Genomic DNA, 22,991 nt, shown 5'->3' on the forward strand with positions numbered 1-22,991 from the left:
GTGGAAAAGTATATGGACAGGATGGATGAAAAGCATACATCATAATGGGGCCCACAGACCACCGACCATCCTCCATTTGCTGGTCGCCGGGGAGTACCCAATCCGTTTCCGTGAAAGGAGGGGTATTTTCGTACTCAAATTGGCTGTCATTACGAGGAGGTCTAAGTTCCGAGACTAAGTTTGTATTGTTTCATAAAAACAGCTGGATAAAAGGTGGGGTCCACAGTCCAAAATTTCTCGATGCACAACGCAAAATCTCTCACCTGAGGGAGGATGGTAGAACTAGTACAACGGTAATATCGTACAGTCATCTCTACACAGCGCATACCAATGTGAAGTATCAATTTGGAAATTCCATCCAGTTTAGCGTAACATGGATACCGAAAATGAACACCCATCAGAGAATCCTAGCCATACGATCGATTCCCTCAAAATCAACGGTCATAAACAAAAAGTAGCTAAAAGCTCACAATCAGCTGAGGAAGTAATTAATAATGATTAGTTGATTGTCTAATATCTCTGATTCTTTAACAAGTCAATTGTTATCATCAGATGGACGGTTCTAATTGATGCATCTCTCTGCCATGTGTCCTGTGGAGTAATGGCTACACCTATTCCAGGTTCTTTCGGATCGAACCGGAATCGTCTGCACCACCTGTTCTACGCAGCTGCGTAGAACAGCCAGGATCTGTTGGCCCACCATGTTTAATATACAATCCAATCCGTCCATCAGTCGAGAATCATTACTTGAACCGTAAAAAAAATATCAGCCACATAAAAGAACGGTGATTGGAAACGCCAGTGGAAACAATGTAGTAATGCTCCTCGATCAGGGGATGATTTACACCTGATTAACGGGTTTGATGAAAGATACCACACAAAACATATGGTTGGTGTACCAACTCCATTGTTCCCTGTGGATTGGTCCACGTGAGTTCTCTATCTAGCTGATATTTTGCTCCAGATCCTAGTTTCAAGTATAGAACCTGATGGACGGAATAGATTTTACATTTAAGATATGGTGGGCCCCACATGTGTTTTACGCGTGGCGTAAGCCATTACGGTCCCTTTTGGGGTCTCCACCATATCATCTCCCGAGCGAGAGCGAGAGAGAGTCCCACATCCATACGCGGGCGGACCCGCCTATAACCAACACCAACTACAGCCTTCCCTCCGTTTCTCCATCCCTCTTCTATCCCAACATAAAAGACCGTCCTTTCTGTTATAACCATTCTCCCTTTCTATCTCTATATCCGAGAGAGAGAGAGAGAAAATGGGGACATCCGCTTCGAAGAATCCGGACAGCTCGCAGGAGAACGAGGACAGAGAAGAGAACCTGGACCATGCAGGAGGTCAGCTCTACGTTTCCTTAAAGATGGTGAATTACAAACTCAAAGGGGAGCTCATCCCTCACGTTTATGGCTCCGTCCCTCTTGTCGGCTCCTGGGACCCATCCAAAGCTGTAATTCTCATTTATTCTCCTTCTTCTTCCTGTTTTCCCCAATCGTAATTAAATTGAGTTGAATTGAATTTCTTTTAGCTTTCCATGGAACGCGAGTCTACATCAATGTGGGAATTAAGCTTCGTCGTTCCGCCCAATCACGGTATTTCTTCTTCTTCTACTACTACTTTTGTTAGGGCTACTGTTTCTATTCTACGTTGTGAGTCTAATGCCGTTTATTGAACTGTGGGGTCTCGTTCAATTTAGATGGGGGATGTCTGTGTGTAAGTGTGAATGTAAGTAGGGAATCTGGGTTCTTGGCTGTGTTGAGAATGCTTGATTGGACAATCTTATCTATCTGATTTTGTGCTTTGAATTTGGGCTATTGAATGCTTTGCATTTGAACTCTGGACAGTTAGGACTGTTTGATCAATGTGAATTTTTGGATTTGCTTCATCCACTATTTAGCCTTCGGTTTAGATGGTCTGGATTGACGCGCATGCATGCCATACATGTGGTGGATTAGTTAAAAGACACCACAGCCCTCTGTCTTTTTATTTATGGGGAAATGTAATCTGTCTGCAACACATGGATTTGACTATACTGTGTGCTACACTCAAGTTGGATACATGGTCTGAGATCGCAGTGGTCATCTGTAGAAAACACTGCGGATGGGCCATCATTGGTTGTAGGATATTTTAGGCAATTTTCAGATGAGAACTGATCACCTACAACTGGTTGTAGGCTAACACAACCTATGTGCTACGATCCATTTTTACAAGCATTTCCCTTGAACATTGAATATATACAAGGAAAAAAAAATTGGAAACTAAAATTCAGAAGACAAAATGGGTCGTTGGTTCCTGATAGAGTGGAATGACAGAATATGATTCATGTAGCCGATCCCAATTGTTTGGGAAAGACTTAGATGATGATTACAGCGACGGCGACGACGACACATTACTGGTTCTAGGTGATCAGTTCTCTTTTTGGATAGTGGACCATCCAAAGTGGGGTCCACCCGATGAATGGGTCGTACCATACTACTGGTTGTAGGCGATCAGTTCTCTTTTTGGATAGTGGACCATCCAAAGTGGGATCCACCTGATGAAAGGTCTGGATTGCAGAACCATTAGAAGACATGTTCTATTTTGCGTAACATACAGTGTATGACCCCATTAATTTAATTCATCTTCTTTTAAAAACAGAGAAAAGTTTAACTTGGGCTGTTGATTCATGGTTTGCTTCTCGATTTTCAGAAACTTTGGATTTCAAGTTCCTTTTGAAGCCCAAGCACAACAATGTGCCTTGCTTAGTTGAGGAAGGTCCGAATCGTCAGCTCATAGGAGGAACCTTGCAAGGGGATGCCAGAATGGCTTTGTTCAAGGTTAATGGTGAGGACGTTCTCGAGTACTGCGTGTTTATTAAGGCAGATAGAGTCTCTCCTTTTGACCTTGCCGCTAGCTGGAGAGCTTACCAGGAGAATCTTCAGCCTTCAACTGTGCGTGGAATTCCTGACGTCAGCATTAATGCAGCGCCTGAGATTGGTAATGAGGTGTGGATTTACATCTCAACTTGTGAACTCAGTTTCTCAGGCATACAAGGATGTTATAGTGTTGCCTTTGACAAGAATTCATATACATGCATGATGCATGATTGTTTAAGTACTTGTGTTTGAGTGAACTCTAGCTTGAAGAGAGTCAATGCATAAAAAGCATGAGTCGTTGGGTCTTATTGTGCATAGACCAATGCCATATAGACTGGTTGGTGAATAATTGCAAACTAATATGTTAGCTAGGCATCTAATATGTTAGCTGGGCATCTAAAGCTTGTACCCATTCTGGTGAATTGAGATGTGAATCATCATCGTCATCCTTGCCCCAACTATTTGGTGAAGCTTATTCTCATGAATCATGATTGCTTGGTGAATATTGAAACCGTCTGCCTACCTGACATCAAACCTCCTCTACCTGGGCTGAAGTGCAACTAGTGCAATTGTTACTTTGGAGTTACTGATGCGCACCAATATAGCAATTATGTTTGTTATGACTATTCATTCTACTGCTTTAGTGCTTCTATGAATTTGGTTATGCGTATGCATGGACTTTACTAGCTTCTCTTTCTATCGATATGAGTATTGATTTGCACTTGGCTTTGTTAGTCACAGGGAGGACTTGATTTTATAGAAGACCTATATATAAACTGAAATGAGCAACTTGTCGTCCATTTCTCAAGCTGAAAAATGAACCGGTGAAGTACACCATTGGTCCGGTTTGATGCCAACAGCTCAGTGGTAGGCGGTCTCGCTTCTTCATTGAGTCTTGGGTTTAAGCCCAACTTACCTACAAAAGAGGAAAAAAGAAAAAGAAAGAAAAGCCTCCGAACCCATTTTCTACACCTTGAGCTAAGCATTTTCTAGAGTGATGGTATTAGTAGGAAGAGACCACCATATTTGTTTGTAGGTCTTCTCTAGATTGAACTTTACAATAAACATTGAATTGGAGTGTAATGGTAATAATTTAAATAAATAGACACTAGTGGGCGTGCATGGAAATGCTATGTAGGGTGGATTTAGGTTGGTATGTTAGATAGTTTCTTGATTTTGGGGATTATGTTTGGGTTATTAATATCTTTAGGGATTGTTTGGATTCATTGAACATAATTGAGGAAACATTTCAATGAACATGGTGTTTCTGTTCTTTGTTTTTGTAAAATTTATGGTGATGCCATTGCAAATTTCCTCTCATTTCTTTAAAAATGCCCCCTTTCCATTTCTTTGCCCATATTTATGAGGGAAATGAGAGGAAATGACCTCCCTTTACGAAGTGCCCCACGTGGTAGTCACACGTGCCACTGCCATCTTCTAAGTGTCCTCCCAATGACACGATCCATCTTTAGGTGCCCCACATGTGCCAGTTTTCCCCACTTGCAACATGTGCGACCATCCATCTTAAAGTGCCATACATGTGCAAATGTGCCACATGTGCCACATGTGCCACCACCCATCCTTTAATGCCCCGCGTGTCAATGTGCCACACTCTAATGTGCCATTTGCAACATGTGCCACATTCATTTTCAAACTCCCCACATATGCTGTTGAGCCACATATGCCACTTAGCCTTCATCCATCTTTAAGCGCTTCACATGCGTGACACGTGCGAATGTGTGACATGTGCAACATATGCCACCTTACCATCTTCAAGTTCCCCGCATGTGTCACCATCCATCTTAAATCACCATACATGTGCCAATGTGCCACCAGCCATTTCAAGTGCCTTGCTCGTCAATGTGCCACATGTGCCACCCTCATCTTCAGCATGTGCCACATACCTTTGTCCATCTTTAAGCACTCCACTTGTGCCAACATGCCACGTGTGACATGTGCCATCCATCTTCAAGCAGCCTGCATGTGTGTGCCAATGTCCCCTATGTGCTAAACTATCACATGTGACAATGTGACACGTGCCATAATCCATTTTCAATGCACACATGTCACCTTCTTTATTTGAGTAAAATTTTCGTGAACAATTTCTTTATTCATTTTTTTGTTTTATTGAAACAATAAATTTGGAAATGGAGAAAATTTTAAGAAAATCTTGTTGAAGGCGATCAAGGGAAACGACTTTTCCTTTCTCACTATTTCCTAGAAATGGTGTTTTCTAGGAAACATCATTTCCTCAAATTTTTTTTTTTTTCCACGAACCCCAACAGCCCCTTAGGGATTGTTTGGGATTGGGAATATCATGGAACATCATTATAAATTCTATAAATGAGACACTAAGGAGTAATGGAATGAGCGTATTCAATTTCACAATTACACTTGTGTCTAGGAGGTCATTCTTCCCTCAAGGAAGAAAAATTATTCCTCTCTCTCTCTCTCTCTCTCTCTCTCTCTCTCTCTCCATTTCTTTTGTTTTTATTTTTTATTTTTGATATCATTGCATATGAATCATTGGATTCGTATCATCTATTAATAGAGCATCACATGATTATATGGTGTTGACCTGTTCTTAGTCGGAACATCTTCAATAACAACTACAATCATCACTGTTTTTGTTAATGGCTACACCACCTTTGAACCAGTCTACTGATTACTTTCCTTTTCTGCAACAAGAGTGGATAATCAAATCAGCAAACTTTGAACAAAATTTCAAGAGACTATCAAGGATTTTGTGATCCAACAGGCCAAAAGCCTCGAGGAGATGATAAGTGTATACTTGGCTCAGGTCTCTTCAAAGAATGTATAGAATGAGGAGAATGTTAACAAAATAGTGCAAACCCACGATCATTCGGTAGGATCAATGATTCAATGACAAAATTTTTAAGGTCGGACATTTCAGGGTTCCAATTGTGAGTTGATCATGTTAAGGAGTTTCCACACATGGAAGTGGAAAGTCCTCGCTTTGGAAGGGAGGGTTCTTGTAGGGTGGATCTCACGACATAATAATATTCTTGATTTCATTGCATGGCCCTATAATTATGCTGGATATTTCATATGTTAATCTTGATGGTGATGCAATCCAGGGTGGTATGACTGGTACGAGGTGACCCATGGTCCTCGGACTTAGGGGGAATTTGTGGAGGAACGTTGGTTCCTTTTGATGCCCTCAGAATATGAATTCGTCCATAGCAAAGACACTGAGATTAACCAGATCTCAACAGTTCTGGAATACTAAAGCTATTTCGAAGGACTTTCAATTGAGCTTGCGACTGGACATACTGATGGTTGGTAGGGACTTTTGTAGGGGGAACTTCGGCAAGACATTCGACGTGAGGTGAAGATAACACCACAACATGATAGTAACCCTGCAGCATGATAGAGACAATTGTACTTGCATATTTGCAAGAATAGTGGCTTGCTGAAAATAACTGCCAAAGGTATAAGGGGTGGGTTGACAAATCAACCAATGAAGTCACCTAGAGAGGAACCATTAAATGCAAGCACAATAGGTCACAATCTCCCCACTAATCAATTCACATGAAAAGAGATCAATGCAAGTTTAGCATGTGAACATTGCTGGTATTGTGATGAAAAGTGGCAAAAGGGCCACCATTGTAAACATAAAAAAATTATTTCTCACCAAACTAGTTGATGAGCTAGATGATGCATCTGATGAACTTGATAACAATTGGAATGAGGATCCGCCAGTTAGTGATGGAGAGATTCTTGCCATATTAGTGCATGCCCTTATTGGGTTAACAACACCCCAAAACATGCACATTAAATGGTTTATAAATTGCAACTGGTGGCTGCGTTGATTGACACAAGAAGCACCTATAAATTCTTAAATCCATCTATGACTAAGAAGACTGGGTATTGGATTACACAAGGGACCATTTCGAGGCAATTGTATTGGAGAAAAAGGAGTGCCATGGATGTAGAGTGCCCATTGCCAGAGGATAAAAGGGAATAGGAAGGATACAAATTTTTTGTTCATGAGGTTATGTCAATGATAATAGTATGGACTATCTTAAAAAAAGGTGACATCTATTAAGACATCGTTTTGCATTGTTAAGGTTCAATGATTTAAATATTGATAGTATTGGCCGATACTATTGGTATCGCACTCTGACAAAAAATCAGGGGGGAGTTATCAAACTCCATTGTATCGTTGAAAATATAGCAAACTATTGCAATGTGTATCGATGATATATTGATACATTGCGATATTTTCAAGATATTGTAGTTTAAAGTTTCTGAATATTGTTGACACATGTGAATACGTATTGATGAATTGAGAGAACAACACCCCACTTTGCAAAAAAAATAAAATAAAAAATAAAAAAATAAAAAATTCAGAGAAGGGTAAAAAATCCTTTTTTTGTCCTTTTTTTTTTTTTTTTCTTTTGGGATATATTCCCAAGTGGATTTCAATAAGTCCTGGTAAGTTGTTTGGAGAGAGAAGGATTTGGATGGGGTAATCAAGATTGGAGAGGGGAGATGGGTCGGAACCCAATTGGTGGGTTTTTTTTTTTTTTTTTTTTTAATAATAAATTTAAAGTGTTTTTTCTTGTTTAAATGGTTGAGAATCTATGGAACCAAGAGTTTTTTTTTTTAATAATAAATTTAAAGTGTTTTTTCTTGTTTAAATGGTTGAGAATCTATGGAACCAAATTATTAATTCATGATTTTGCATACTCAATCATGGATTTTTATCTATGATTTTTGATTTAGGGGAAAATGGAGGAATTTGGGGAAAATATGAAATTCCCCTGATTTTACCCATTTTACTTGTAATTAGAGCTTGAAAAATCATGTGAGAGTGCTTGTAGGCTGATTTGTAGATTGACGGAGTTTTTGGAATGTTTAGAAATAAAATTATTTTTAATAAAAATATCAAAAAATTAATAAAACATAAAATTAAAAAAATTTACATTGACCAACCAAAATTAGTTCCTAATATATTTGTGTGTTGATGAGTGTATGATGATCTTAATATCAGCCACATTGTTTTATGTATTTGCAAGAATAAATTTAATATAAAAAATTAACAAAAAATAATTTGAAAATATATTTTTTAATACTTGCACTTTATTAATATAGGTGTATTTTAGTTCTTTTTGGCTTTTGAATTTACTATTTATGTTTTCGTACTTGTCTCATATGATTTATAAATGATATGAACTCATTTGAGATATAATTGCATCACTTGTTTATAGTGCATAGTTTAGGCCCCTACATGAAGGAAACTTATTATGAGTACTTGCGTGTAATAATGTTTTAACATCCCCTGAAGTTTCATTGAAAAATTTGATCAATTTCCCAATGTTTCCCAAAAATAGTGATACATGCAATATTTCCCATGTGATAGTGATATGTTTACATATCCTATGGGTGTGATACATGCATTGATACTAATATTTAAATCACTAGTAGGGTCCATAAACTTAATAGCCCTTCTTTGAGGTGGAGTAATCAACAAACATGCATTCAATTGATGTATGAGATAATTTGTGTTTGTGTTGATCAAAATTATGCACAAGGAAAACACAAGCAAATACTTCTAATGGTATACTAGAAACCGAGTGCTTTTGATTAGGAATCTAGATAGGAGTTCTACTATTTTGGGTTGGACTTTGGTAAATTGTTTATCAAGTAGGATGCATTAAGAAGAGTGACGCAGGACAACTACGCATTTGCTCTAGAAGCTTGAATTGATAGAGCATGGTGAATCAATCCCTTTATCTCATAGCCCAGGTCAGGCCCTCGACTGAACCCTCCTCGTGGGCCCCACTTCACATGGGTCTCGCCTCACACGAGCCACCCGCCTCATGCGGGCCGCTCACCTTGAGTGTCCCCTTGCTTTACACAGGCTACCCCACTTGAGGTTGGTGTGAAAATGCTCTTGCATTAATCACCCTTGGTGAGGAGTCTCGAACACGAGACCTCTCACTCTGATACCACTTTTGATGTATGGCAACTAACAACTTGCTGTAAAAGCTCGAACTGATAGAGCATGGTGAATGAATCCCTTTATCTCATAGTCCAGGTCAGGCCCTTGGCCGAACCCCCCTCATGGGCCCCACTTCACATGGGTCTCGCCTCACACGGGGCGCCCACCCCGAGTGTGCCCCCGCTTCACACAGGCGACCGCACTCGAGGCCGGTGTGAAAATGCCCCAGGATTAAAGAGGCTTAGGACAAAAAGACTTTTGTACCTCCAATTCACGCAGAAGCGCTAGAGTGATTTCAAGAAGATGGCTATTTTTCCTTTCTGCTATGCCGTTTTGTTGTGGCGAGTGTGGACAGGTTGTTTGAGATTCGATCCTATTAAATAATTTTGGAATTTCTTTTAAAAAAGTTCCAAATTTCTTTGACAGATTCTCTCCCCCATTGTCACTCCAAGGATTTTGATGCGAACTTGAAATTGATTTATAACCTATTGTGGAAAGTTTTGAAATGACAGAACACTTCATCTTTTTGCTTCATCACATAGATTTGAGTCATATGAGATGAGTCATCAATAAATGAAACAAAGTACCAAAATCCATGAGGAAAAGTAATAGGCGTTGTCCAAACATTAGAATGCGTACCAATGAAAACAAGGCAGTACATCTTTTATTACTTTTATTGCAGGGGAAAGTGCTGTGATGATGTTTAGACAGTTTGTAGGTTCACACGTGTACAAATCAAGAGTAGCAACACTAATAACAACATGAAGAAGTTGCTTTAAAGTTCTACCAGAAGGATGGCCAAACTGAAAATGCCGCATATGGATATCTTGCTTATTCACTCTCAAACAACTAGCTTGGTAACTAATGAAATGTGGATCAAAATGATACCGACCACACTTCTCGTAACCTCCACCATTAGTCCTTTACCTTCTCGTCCTCAGGTCTTGAAAAACACAATGACCAGGAAAAAAGGTCATGGAGCAATGAAATGTTTTTATGAGAAACTGACACACATTAAATTAGCAAATAGCTTGGGTATTAGTAAGACATAAGACAATGAAGGGTCTGAAGAAGTAGGGACAATTCATTTTCTAGTGATGGTGAAGGTAACGTTTGCTACTTTTATGGTGCCAAAAGATGTGTGAGTGATAGAGGAAAAGGATTTCAATGTACCAATCATATGATTGATAGCCCTGAGCAATTACCTATGGACTACCATGTGAGGCGAGATGAAGTGTGGATGCACAACCGATCTGTGCTAGGGAAGTTCTGGGAGATTGATTAGAATTATTCTTACATTTGTTGTTCAGAGTATCAGTATCGTTACATGCATTGATGACCAGGGATACGGAAACATGTATCGATATTGTTGATACTTGGAAAAACCGCTGATTGAGAGAAACATTAGGAACAAGATAACATTTTTAGTGAAACTTTACAAGATGTTAAAAAACACATTTACGCATGAATCAAAATAAAACAATTGGACATAATGAGTTTCCATTTTGTAAGGGCTTAAACTATGTGCTGTCAGAATAGAGTAGTGCAATGATATCCCAAATGAGTTCATATCATTCAAATACCATAGATGTAAGCAGTAAAACATCCATTCTCAGTTTGAGGGGTAAAAAAGAGAGGAAATAAGGATTTCCCCTATTTCTCCCATTCACTTAAATGTTGATCACGAATCCATGTCAATGCATGAGAGTCATGCATATACATTGGAATCCCTGCTAACATTCATGCATATACATTAGAATCCCTGCTAACATTTGGAAAAAAATGAAGTTTATATGGAGTTTTTGTCACCTTTGAGTTTTGGATTTGTCTACGCTTCGAGTTGAGATTTCTCCCCCAAATTCAAGTTATTTGATTCAATGAAAACCAGGAGTGATTGAATCACCCAAGGAAAAACCCCCCCTTATGAATTTCAGATGCTGTGGAACTATCCCTAGTATCGCTGATATTAGCCGGTACCGCTGATACTACAGAACCTTTCTACTGTCCAGAGACAAAATTTGTTGGTATTACTAGTATGACCAAATATTGCTGATAATATTGAAATGATCAGTGTTATTTGGAATTTTCTATATTACTTGGGTTTTCAGTATTGCTGTTCCAAAGATACTGATAATATTGGCGATGTTTGGAACATTGGTTTCATTAAAGAGTGGCCATGTCTCTAACCAAGGAGTCATACCCACTTCGGGGAATTTTAACAAAATCACTAGAAGAAGAAGCTTCAGTTGAAGACTTGAAGTAAGCTTTTCCATAGCTCTTTGAGTACTATGTTTCTATGCAGAAGAGGCTAGTCATGCTGTTTCCAACGGGTATCTATGTGGTGATTTCATTGCTTGCAATAGGTGCAGACCCGTTCTCTAGATGTTTTGCCATGCCCTTGGCCACCCTGTCCTCTGTAGCAGTCAAGTAATTTCTCATGCATTCGAGCTCCTTTTGTTGCAGTAGTACATTCTCTGATTGGAGGAGCTAAATCCATCACTTCCTGTTGTCATTCATCTCTAAATAGAAGGGAATACACATTGTTCAGACTTGGAAGATTTTGCTGCCATAGAATTTGAGCTCAAATGTGTTCAAACTCAATAGTGAATTTTGCAAGTAGCTCAAATATCGATCTAGTTCCAGTCAACTTCTGTTGGGCTGAGAGAGAGAGAGAGAGAGAGAGAGAGAGAGAGAGAGAGAGAGAGAGAGAGAGAGCATTCTTAGAGTATTCCAGGTCTTGCCACGAGCTTTTAACATTGAAGTATTTAGTTACAATTCTTTCTCCTTGCCTTAGAGATGCAATGTCATGATACAATTGGTAGATCTAAGCAGTGTTCGTAATATCGATACTATCAGCCAATATTATCGTTATCGATGGTCAGCGATATGAAACCCCTAAGATTTCCCTCAGAAATACAAAAAAATCACGGAATCCTTTGTATCGTGCGATATATCACACAAATATCATAAAATAGCATGCGATATTGCCGATATCGATGATATATCGGCATTTATCATGACTTTTCCCTTGATTGCATACACTATATCGTTGGAATATCTTCATAACCACCTACGATTCAAGAAATTTGAAAAAAATAAATAAAAAATATATAGGAAAAAATCTCTTACCTCAAATCTGCCTAAAGAGGTGGCCTTCGACTAGATTTGGTGGGCCAATCGTCGACAATGCCGGATAAGCTTAAAACCCTTTTTTTTTCCCTTTCGGATAGAATCACTTTGAAAGAAATCAAATTTTCGTCGAGGTTTTTGGGATTTGGGTAGGGATTTTGAAAAAAGAAAGAAAGATATTTTTGGGATTTTGAATGGATTTGAAATCGCAGGGCTTGCGGGCTGCGCCTTTAACGAAGAAGAAGAGTCGGGTTTCTTCTTTTGATTATGAGGAAATCGGATTGCGCACTGAGTAGTACGCTCTTATGGTACCGAGTAAATTCTGTTGGGCCCACTGTGAATTCATGTGGTTTATCCACGCCATCCATCCGTTTTTGCACATCATTTTAGGGGTTGAGCCCAAAATTGAAGTATATCAAAAGCTCAAGTAGAAACAGTGGAGGTATTGATTTCCACCGTTGAAACCTTTCTAAGGACCCCAGTGATGTTTAATTGTCATCCAAACTATTCTTAAGATCAAACAAACATGGATGAAGGGAAAACACAAATATCATCTTGATCTAAAATTTCTGTGGGCCCCCAAGAAATTTTCAACGGTAGAATTCAATTCACACTATTTCAGGTGGTGTGGTCCACTTGAGCTTTGGATATGATTAATTTTTGGTCTAAAACCCTAAAATTATATGATAAAACAGATGGACGGAGTTGATAAAATGCATGAATGACGGTGGGCCCCACAGAGTTTACTTAGTACGCTTAGCGTACTGAGTTACTCAGTACGCAATCCGCTTCCAATTCCGAGTCCTCCTGGATTTGGTGCGACTCCGATTGCACTTAAGATGGTGCAGCCCATATGGTGGGGCCCACCTTGATGTATATATTTTATATCAATTCCGTCTATTTGTTTAGAGAGATCAATTTAGGTCATGGGATAAAGAACTATACATATCCAAAGCTCAAGTGGATCCCATAACATAAAACAGTGGGAATTGAACGCTTACCATTAAAAACTTCCTGAGGACCACAGAAGTTTTCGATCATGCTGATATTTGTGTTTTCCCATATTCCATATCTCCATGAACTTATGAACAGGTTGGATTTCAAATAAACATCATGGTGGGCCCTAGGAAGGTTTCAACGGTGGTTGTCACTGTCCCCATTGTTTTTTGTGGTGGGATCCACTTGAGCTTTGGATGGGCGTCATTCTTTGGCTCATAACCTAGAATGATCTCTCCAAATGTATGGACGGTGTGGATATAACAAATATATCATGGTGGGGCCCACAGTCAGGGTCCCACCCACATTGCTGTTCCGCATGGATTGAGCACGGGACACGGATTTCCCGTGAAAATCCTTTCTTAGGAAGTTCCTACGCTGGGATGCTAGGTGGGGCCCACCGTAGTGTTTGTGATAAATCCACACTGCCCATCCGTTTTGGGAGTTCATTTTAGGACATGCGATAAAAAATTGAAGTGTATCCAAAACTCAAGTGGGACGCACAAGAGGAAACAGTGAGGATTCAGTGACCACTGTTTGAAACATTTGTATGGCCACGAAGTTTCATATCAAGCCAAGTTTTTGGTGTTTTCACTTCATCCGAGTAGGAATGACCTTATAAACGGTGTGGATGGCATATAAACATCAAGGTAGATCCTAGGAAGGTTTCAACAGTGGGAAACTGTTTACCCGACTTTACTCTTGTCCGACCCACTTGAGTTTTGGATCCACCTCATTTTTGGTCGCATGACCTAAAATGAGCTTACAAAATGGATGGATAGTTTGGATTTCTCACAAATATCACGGCGGCCCCACCTAGCATCTCAGTGTAGGAACTTCCTGCTTTCGCTGGAAATATGCGTACATGCGCAACTTGGGGAGTAGGACCCCACCAACGATGTGGGTGAGGCCCTGACCGTAGGGCCCACTTCGATAGATGTATTATACATCCATGCCATCCATATGTTTTTCCATATTATTTTAGGATATGATCTAAAAAATGAAGCCGATAAAAGTTTCATGCAGACCAAACCACTAGAAAAGGTGATCATTGAACTTCCATTATTAAAAGCTTCCTTAGTGTCCACAATAATGTCTATTGAACATCCAACCTATTGATAAGGACATACAGATTTGGATGGAAAGAAAATGCAATATCAGCTTGATCTAAAACTTTTATGGCCCATCAAAGGTTTTCAATGGTTATTAAGAACTATTTCCTATGGTGTGGTCCACCATTAAAAACTTCCTAAGGCCCACTGTTTCTTGTGGTGTGGTCCACCTGAGAATTGGATCTACTTCATTTTTGGGTCCATGTCCTAAAATGAATTGGCAAGAAGGATGGACAGTGTAGATATATCACGCACACATTGAGGTGTGGCCCACATAATAATAATTGTGTCTAATGGTCTTATTTTAACAATTAAGTGTCCACTAATCAGCTGTTAGCATTTTTTTGCCCTAATAATAATTGTGTTTTCATTCATGTCTTGATACATTTATAAATATTATGCATTTTATTTTAATATAGTTGCCTTAGTTCAATCAGACAACGCTTGGCTTAGGACCCTATACAAAGGAAACCTATTGTGCGCAATTTTTTTTTGCAATGTTATGATTTAAAACTGTGTATTAAGATCTTTTTTGACAATCCCTGAAGTTTCATTGAAAAATTCAACCATTTTCCCAATGTTTCCCCATGTTTGCCAAAAAGTGCGATAAATTATGCGGTACAAACGATATATCCCGTGTGATAACCGATACATATCTGTATCCCAAGGGTGCGATACATAGCGCGATACCGATATTTCGAACACTAGATCTGAGCCATACTGTTTTGATTGGAGAAAACTCATGAAGGGTATTCTAGATTTCTTTGGCTATGGACAAGAAATATAGACCTTAGCTTATTTCTTCCTCCATGAAATTCAACAGCAAGACAACTAATAAGTTATTAGATTGCTATTTCTCGTGATGGGGCTCACGTTCTGAGGGCTTATCTAAAGAAAAATCAATGAATCAATATAGCTGAGGTTTTTTTTTTTTCCCCATGATAAACAATTTAACTCTTTGGACCATTAGAGGAAGTTTTTTAAGCTTAATGATAGTGATATGGAGGCTAGGATTCTCAGAGATATTAATTTCACGGATCTTCTAAGAATTACCTACCCGTGGTAATGTTTGATGAAAAAATAGTAAGATCTTAAGAGGAGGCAGCCGTAACCATTGAACTTTTGATAAAATCGAACTCAAAAGCAACCAAATAGATGGGTGGATTCCACACCAACAACCCTTTAATGAAGGGCAAAAAAGATACCACAAAGAACTGCAAATGAGAAGGGAAGGTGTGTTCAACAAGGAATGGACTATTACACTAAAAACCCAAAAAACCTATTCCTTCCAAAGATCAACAATCATAGTTATATTTTATAGAATTTATATTGAAATCTGACTATAGGGGTAAGGTTTGATGTCCAAACTCTAAGAGATTTGATATTGGTTTTGGATCGCTTTTCAGAAAATGAGAAAAATGGAAAGCGTAACCTTTTAGAAGCTCAAAAAGTATAAGAATTTATTCATAAAATCGTAGTAATTCTTGCTCCGTGTAAAATTTCCCTTGAACTTCTTTTGTGATCGGCGGAGTGTATCCCATAGGAGGACAACGGTTAGATGATCTCCCAGGATGCATATAGTTCGAAAAATTTAGATAAGAGAGCTAATATGCTCTTATAACATGATCAATAAGAGGATAGTGCATGGAAGAATATGACTAAGATGGGAAGACTAGAATTTTAGAGTGATGATTCTTTTCGAAAGATGATGTAATATTATTACGAGGCCAAGGCTGAAAAGAAGAGCAAAACCAAAACAAAGATGAAGGAAAACAAAACAATGAAAAGAAAGGGAAAACAAAAGAAAGGAACAAAACTAGAATACAATAGGGGTCCAACCCCACCTAACCAAACCCTAGAAACAACTCAGGGAGCCCATTCCTTAACATACAAGACAACTTGATTATAGACCTCAATTGCAGAACCACTCATATTACGGAAGCAATGATTGTTTCTTTGAGACCAAATGGACCACAAAGGAGTGAGCAAAGCTAGCCTCCATCTAGAAGTTCCAAGCAAGCCACCCTCGCCAAGATGTGAAGAGAGGAATAATCCTTCGATCGAGGTTGGCACAACCGAACACACTTTCACAGATCGAAGAATACCAAACCACACCACCCGAGAGAAGAACAATGAATGAAGAGGTGGTCGGCGGACTCCTTAATGCCCAAACAAAGAAGACAACTGTTGGGAAGCACCATAGATATTTTGCACAAGTTGTTAGTAGTGAGAATCTTGTTCCTCCAAGCTAACCATGCAAAAGCTGCGATTTTTGGAGGGGGCACCATAGGACCAGAGGAAGGCGGTATGGCTCAAGATTCTTTCCAGGTTCAAACTGGGACAACACGTAGAACGAATGTGTTGAGAAGATTCTGGGCATGCCGAAGTGCCACACTAGGGAATCCTTCATTCTTGGAGCAAGTGAAATCTGCCGCAAACGAGATAAAAGGCCCACTAGATCATTGAATTCGGAATCATTTAGGTCCCACTAGCAAGGAGGAAGCCACACACCTTTGGAGTCCTGACTAGAATAACTAGTTACAGATATATCAGCTATTGGGTAGAGATTGGCCTGGGCAGGGAAGGACACATGAAGAGAAGAATCTCCGTACCACACGTCCTCCCATAGTCTAACCTTAGACACCCCCCCTTTTCCCCCCATACAACAAAACTCAAATCCTCAACAAGTAGTGGACTAGAGCTACACAAGCCACTGATTTACATGAGAAAGAAGCCCTATACAAGGATCAATCCCTAGTCCACCAACCCTTGGGGAGGTTGGTGGACTATAACTCTCTTCTAGAGGTTAGAATCCTCAATACCAAAGAGTCACTCTCATTTGCCCAATAGGGCAATCACATCTAAGTCATTTGATGCCCCACCCCCCGGACAGCAAATGTCATAGTGGTGGAACCTCCTTGCCAGGAAGTCCTTCCTGAGCTTGTCTAAATGGGCCAACACCGACATAGGGCACTGAAAGAGTGACAAAAAGTAGATAGGGAGATTGGAGAGGGAATCTTTGTTGAGGGTAATCCTCCCACCTAGGGAGAGGAACTTACTTTTCCATGGAGAAAGCTTCCTCTCCAATCTCTCAACCACCCTGTCCTAGGGATGCAAGGTCACCTTTCCCAAGCATAAGGGAAGACCCAAGTAGGAAGAAGGGAAAGAGCCCAATTGACAACCAAAGGCATTAGCTAACTGGACCACCTTATCATGAGAAATATCGATACCCAAAAGCTTGTTCTTATCCAAATTAATTTTAAGGCCCGATATCACCTCAAACCACAATAGCTATTTGTAGGTTGGTCAACATGAACTCTGATGCCTAGCAAAAGAAGAGAGTATCATTTGCAAATTGAAGATGGTTAATCTCCTGAGGAAAATTAGCAACATGAAAACCTCCAAAAAGACCCTCGGTTTGACCCTTAGATAACATCTTACTGAGAGCTTCAACCACCACAACAATAGAAATGGAGAAAGAGAATCTCCTTGTTGAAGGCCTCGAGAGGAAATGAAGAAGCCAAAGAGAGATCCTGATGAGGACATCACCTCATGTAGACCCTTACGTACGTATCAGACGAGGAGGCGGGCCGCAGCGATTTCCCTGTTTCTAGGCGAGTATCCGTGATCATGTTGAAGATCCCATGTGCATGTGTGAGTATCTGGAAGACCCCACATTGCGAAGATGCCCTGATGCACATGGGCTGCTTTATGGAGTGATCCATACCGTTGGATCGGAGTGACGTGATGATCGGGCCGGTGGATTACATGATCGGGCTATTGATTGTGGATCATTCACACTAATTTTCTTAAATTTTATTAGCATTATAGGATTTAGTTTTGTTTATGTTATATTTGGACATCATTATGAGTGTTTTAGTTGATTTTAGTTAGACTAGGGCTATTTTTATCAAAATTCACAAAACAGGGTGTTAATTGTAATTTTTCAACTTTCTTAAAGCTATAAAAAGAGGGTGGGTGTGTGATTCTCTCCCTCATTAGGTTTTTGTGATGAGATTTGTGTGAGGACAATCTTCATCAACGGAGGTGCGATGTTTCCATCTATCCCACACCGTCATCTCTTTTCCCCTCCATTCAGGTATTTTCTTCAGGTTCTTCATTCTCCCATTCTAGATCTTTGTCTTCTAAACCTCACTTTCCCATACCCATCAATAATCCAAACCCTAACCCTACTTCCTATATACATCAATCTCTTTAACCCTAATTTACCCTAGGTTGTATTAGGCCCTCTACCATGAAATAGACTATACCCTATGCTAATTGGATGTCCCTACATCCATTAGATCATAGTTTCCTTTTATTTAATGATCTTGTGTGACGATGTTGGTAACTTAGGCTACAATTATGCATGATGTCTTTTTTTTTTTTTTCATGATATCTGTGGCGTTTAAGGCAATGCTTGTCTTTTTTAATTATTATGTATTAATTGTCTTAATTCTGCTACTTGATCTCACAAGTTATTTGGTTCATGCATCTGTCCTGCATTAGATCCATTAATCAACATTGAGAACTTAGCCGAAGAGACACAAGCCTAAACCCATTTCCTCCATTTAACCCTGAAACCCATATGATTCAACATGTAATCTAAAAAGGACCATTTCGAGGTCCAATTTACAAACAATACCCTTCTTCCCTTCCTTGAGACAAGAATTCAAACATTTGTGGGCAATGAGGACACGATCAAGGAGCTGTCTTCTGATTAAAAACACTCTTGAAGGGTGAGGTTACCTTATGGAGGACCAACTTGATTCTTTGACTGAGGATTTTTGTGATACCTTATTAGACTAATAGGTCTAAAGTTCTTAAGGTTGTCCGCACCTTCCAGCTTGGGAATAAGAGCCAAGAAGGAACAACCCAGTTTAGATGTAATCCTACTTGAATCAGATAACTCTATGCCAAAAGCCAACAAATATGATTTAACAATATCCCAGAAAGATTGAAAGAAGGTTATTCGAGACCCGTCCGAACTGATGGCTTTATCCCTTCCTAGGTTCCATAAAACTTCTTTGATTTCCTCCAAACATCTGGGAACCTCTAGAGCCTCAGCCTCCTCCGAAGAGATAGAGTCAAAATCAAGGTTGTTTAAGTTAGTCCTCGAGATCCCGTCATCCGAGAGTAAGGATTCATAATATTTGACAATAACTTCACTAATAGACTCATCTCCATCCACTCTTCAAGGAATTGACTAACAAAGATGTTATGAAGTTCCTTTAGTTACTCACCCCCTACTATATCAGCTCTCACCAACTCCCTCTTCCTACCCTTGCTCACTAGAGTCCACTCACTGTCATTCTTGTCTTGAACTGTTGAAACCACCCCCTCTGACCTTTCATAAGCAATCCCTTTCCCTTTAGACTAATCCCTAGCTTTGTTATCCTCTTTTGGAAGAGAGGCTAACCGAATTTCTACCCGCCCTAAAGTTACAATTTCTTCCTTCGAGAAGCAAATCTCCCATGAGACCCCTTCAGTTTGAGATCTTACTTTCGATCCCGCTCAAAATCAATGAAATGATCTTTGGATGGATTGCGATAACCTCTTCTATCTTCTTTTCGCAACTTATCTCTAGAATGATCTGTAATTCTTGCTGTAGATCCTTCTCTAGAGACTCGCACCTGAACACTCCTAGAATCTTTCTTCACTAAATCATTGATATCGCCTTTCAATTTCTCTCTTTGATCATTGTTACAATTGCCATCTCGATCTCCACGGAAATTGCTCCGTGAAACCCCTCGAGTGTGCATGATTGATGGTAGTAATGTTCGCATTATCATTGATATCCAAACCATTCAGATCATGGGCCTCCATAGATGGTCTCACCATCGACTATTTATGATTTTTTATTTTTATTTTTCTCTCTTCATATTTTCCTTCAATGACCAAGAAATGGATGGTTAGGATTTGATAGCAATGTTTCCAATTATGAGCTTTCAATTTTTAATGTTGTACAAGTGGTCATGTTCGAATATTCAAACTGTTGAGATCATGGGCCTTATCGTAGATGGTTTGACCTAACCAATTGTCATGTAGGAGAATTTTTATGATTCTTAACCATTATTTATTTATTTTTTTAAATTATTAATTATTTATAGTAAAATAACATTTTCTTGACCCACCAAGTCCTTGGTTGACCCAACTATCTGATTGACTGAGTTTCGGGCTAGGTCTTGGCTTGCAAACTATGATTACAAGGCCTACCACTTAGTATGATAGTTCGAGGGTATACTAATTTGCATAATTTACTAGTACACCACATAAAATAGATCCCCTGTACTCCTTTCACCTTTCTCTCCAACGGTAACTACAAGGCGAATTTATATTAAAACCCTTCAAATGAGAACTACATTAACACATACACACACACATGCACAAAGAAAAATAGATGGTCAGACTTGGACATTTAGTAGTTCTAGACGTCTAGTTTCTAAAATCAACTTTGCACTGCTAAGGAAAATTTCTCGTTAAGAAACTAGTAACCCATCCGTGTTTCATTGTACTCGCCAAATTTCTCATCCTTTCGGGTAGTTCAAGCTTCAAGAACCCTTATCTTCCAGATGATCTTTGAAGGTCCGTTGTATTTTGGTGCTAATTTTTGTCATCGCTGCATCACATTGATGATTGTTTGTGGTTGGAGCCCGAGGGATACCATGTCACCCACCTTAAATTCTCTTTCAGTATTGTGTTCATTAGCTTGGTGCTTCATTCTATTTTGTGCCATCTTCAAATTCTCTTTTAACATTGTCAGTAGCTGATTTCGATCGCGAGTTTAATGTCCACCTGATTATCCACTGAAGTGCCCTAGGTATATGGCATAATCCTCAAGAATGTTTGACTGTATACTGTTCAAATTTTATTTATTTATTTATTTATGGAAGTGTGAATAGTGGTGTTATACCACCACTTTGCCCATGGTAGCCACTTAACCCATTTCTTGGGCGGATTGCTTTCGTAATAACACAAATATGTCTTTAGGAACTTGTTCACAATTTTAGTCTGTCCACGAGACTCCAGATAGAAGACGTGTTCATTTTTTGTTTGGTGAAGGGAGGGATGTGATGAGGTTGATCATTATCTTCCTCAGGTGATAACTACTCCGAATCCACGGAGCTCTCAGGTCTCCTCATAGAGCTTCCTCAAATCCACGAGGGTTAAAAGCAGAAATAATTCCTAATAAATTCGAAATAACTTAATTGATGATAAAAAATGAAATTACAAGTCTTTAAATAAGGAACTCAAACCTAGGACGGAGTTTTAGACTTAGACTCCAACTCAAACACCCCAAAAACGTGACTTACTATAAATAGTAAACTTACTATTTATAGATGACCTCTATTCCTAGTAGATTTAATGGTTTTCAGCCAAAAATAGTAAGTGTCCAATTTGGCCTAACCATGTTATCCTCCCAACTTTTCTAAGCCCTTCTCATGTTGGGCATGACTTCTACAACTCAAAGGATCAAAAGTTATATTTGAAATAAAACTATTTATAGTAAAAACGAAACTAAATGGGACTTTTGCCCGTCGATTTGATGGAATCTCGCGAGTCCTGCATGGGCAACTCAGCATAGCGGGGTTGGTTGGCTTAAGTAGGTTCTATTACCCCAAAATCATATATAATATGTCGAAAAACTCATCCCAGTTTGCGAGATACGATTGCTTTAAGGTTTTGTCGGTTCAGATCGTTTCCACCTCTGATCGGGTCTTCTCTGGTCCATCTTTGCCATGAAAGTGTCTACGACTTGCTTTACGTCAGTTCCCTCCACTTCAAAAGAACTCGATCTTGAGTTCTCGTCAAGCTTCGGTTCATGATACTCGTTCAGGTCTGTAATGTTGAAAGTACGCGAGATCTCCATATCATCCGGAAGATCAACAACGCAAGCATTGATTTTTCAGAGGATCGGTACCGGTCCAATCTTCTCGTTCTTCAACTTGTTGTAGGTACCGGTTGGAAATCTCTCCTTGCATAGATGAACCATAACGTTGTTGCTCACCTCAAACAACTTTTGCCGTTGATGCTTGTTGGCTTGCTCCTTGTACTTGTCGTTCAAATCTTGCAACTTGGCTTGCACATCTGCATGAATGCCTACAATTCGGTCCGCAATATATTTTGTTGCAACACTCATGTTCGGGAGCTTGGGCAAAGGGACCAAGTCAAGTGTGTGGCGGGGCACTCGACCATAAACAATCTGGAACGGGGACTTCCCTGTCGAGCGGTTCACTATATTGTTGAATGTAAACTTTGCTTGAGACAATGCCAAATCCCACTGCTTCGGCTTGACACCTGAAATACACCGGAGGAGGTTTCCCAACGTATGATTTACAACTTTAGTTTGCCCATCGGTCTGCGGGTGGTAGGCACTACTGAACTAAAGTCGCGTACCGAATCGATTCCACAAAGTCTGCCAGAAGTGGCTAATGAACTTTATGTCACAGTAAGAAGTAATGGCCATGGGAACCCCGTGTAACTACTCAACCTCTTTGAAGAATAGATTCGCCACGTGTGTTATATTGAGAGTTTTCTTACATGGGATAAAGTGTGCCCATCTTTGAGAAATGATCTACCACCACGAACACCGAATTCATGCCGCTCTGTGTTCGTGGGAGACTAAGCACGAATTCCATAGATAAGTCCTCGCAAGGGCCGTCAGGCACAGGTAATGGGGTGTAGAAGCCTGTATTCTGAGACTGCCCCTTGGAGGTTTGACAAACATGACAACGCTGCACTGCTTTACCCATGTCACGTACTAAGCACGGCTAGTAATACCGTTGCTCAACAAGAGCCTGCGTCTTGTCTCGCACAAGGTGTCCAACAAGGCTACCTTCATATAACTCTTGGATAATCTGCTTCCTTAGAGAAATTTGGGGGATGCATAGTTAATTCCATTTGGAGAGGAAACCGTCT

The 22,991-nt window shown here is 39.7% G+C and overlaps 1 protein-coding gene across 1 annotated transcript in view; it reads left to right on the forward strand.

Annotated features, from left to right (window-relative positions):
- The first annotated feature begins 1,104 nt into the window (after positions 1–1,104).
- LOC131253368 (6-phosphofructo-2-kinase/fructose-2,6-bisphosphatase) overlaps positions 1,105–22,991 on the forward strand; it is a 118,958-nt gene continuing 97,071 nt past the window's right edge. Inside the window, exons 1-3 of the mRNA XM_058254334.1 lie at positions 1,105–1,462; positions 1,541–1,604; positions 2,701–2,996. Of these exons, the coding sequence (XP_058110317.1) occupies positions 1,274–1,462; positions 1,541–1,604; positions 2,701–2,996 (549 nt within the window). The 5' untranslated portion in view covers positions 1,105–1,273. The remainder of the gene's footprint in view (positions 1,463–1,540; positions 1,605–2,700; positions 2,997–22,991) is intronic.

Source organism: Magnolia sinica, chromosome 8 (assembly GCF_029962835.1).
Source record: "Magnolia sinica isolate HGM2019 chromosome 8, MsV1, whole genome shotgun sequence".
NCBI classification, from domain to species: Eukaryota; Viridiplantae; Streptophyta; class Magnoliopsida; order Magnoliales; family Magnoliaceae; genus Magnolia; species Magnolia sinica.